At 58.2% G+C, this 996-nt stretch overlaps 1 protein-coding gene across 1 annotated transcript in view; it reads left to right on the top strand.

Annotated features, from left to right (window-relative positions):
* FAM43B (family with sequence similarity 43, member B) overlaps positions 1-671 on the top strand; it is a 2344-nt gene extending 1673 nt beyond the window's left edge. Inside the window, exon 2 of the mRNA XM_011934069.1 lies at positions 647-671. Within this exon, the coding sequence (XP_011789459.1) occupies positions 647-671 (25 nt within the window). The remainder of the gene's footprint in view (positions 1-646) is intronic.
* The last annotated feature ends 325 nt before the right edge of the window (positions 672-996 follow it).

Genomic DNA, 996 nt, shown 5'->3' with positions numbered 1-996 from the left:
GCTTCGGCTGCCCCGGCCCCCGGCCCGTGTCTCCCCCGTGGTCTCCGTGTTGTCCTCCCCGCCGCCTCATTTTGGCTCAGGGTGATGCCTGATACACCCTTCGTTATTGGGGGGTGTTCGTCTCTCCCCACACCCGGAGTTTCCCGGGCCTGCCATTGTGGACCCGCCCCCTATGCTTTACACCCAGTCTCTTTGCCCACAGACCTCCTCATTCCCTCCCAAAACATCCTCTCAAGGGAGGAAGTTTCCAGAAATCAGGAGGGTGGGTTTGGACCCTGGGCAGGGTGGAGGCAGTGACCCTGCCCTTGGTCCCTCTAGCTTTCTTCCCTGTGGAAAAAAAAAATAAATGACCCTGGAGAGGCATTCGTGTAGGGGAAGAATCTAGCGGTCTGGGAGAATTGGGGCTGGGCCAGTGGTGGGCAGAGTCCACTGCCATACACACGGAGGAATTCGTAGGCCCAAGCCCCGCCTCTCTACGCCTTGGAGGACTCCTGGGACTTCACTGCTCTGCCTCTGGAGAACACTGAGACAGTCCCACCGACGTTCAAACAACAGGTTAGGCCAGGTAACAGCCCAGCACCAGGCCACTGCCCACGCCTCTGCCCAGGCACCCCCGCGGGATTCCTTGCCTGTCCCATCTCTGCAGACGGATGTATGTGGTCCCCTCCTAGGTGCCCCGCAACCAGGACCAAGATGGGGCTTCCAAAGGAGGTAAGGAGAACTTTTGGCAGGTGCTTGGGAACACTGACTACCTAGAAAGTAGACACAGCAGAGATACTCCCAAGTCGAGGCTAGTCACAGCAGGTGGGTCCTGACAGCAGTGGATTCTCCCAGCAGGATGAGGAAGGAGGGTGTGTTAACCCAACCAAGGGAGTGGGTCCCCCGCCCCGCCCAGGTGTCTGCGCGAGACCACCAAAAGCCCAAAGATCTATGTGTCACTGATCATTGTAAATAAAGTGGACCTGCTTTTTCAGCCCTGTCACTCCTCCTGTGTTG

Source organism: Colobus angolensis, unplaced genomic scaffold, assembly GCF_000951035.1.
Source record: "Colobus angolensis palliatus isolate OR3802 unplaced genomic scaffold, Cang.pa_1.0 Scaffold130, whole genome shotgun sequence".
Lineage (NCBI taxonomy): Eukaryota > Metazoa > Chordata > Mammalia > Primates > Cercopithecidae > Colobus > Colobus angolensis.
Note: the sequence above shows the minus strand (reverse complement) of the source record. Positions and strands in the feature narration are given on the sequence as shown.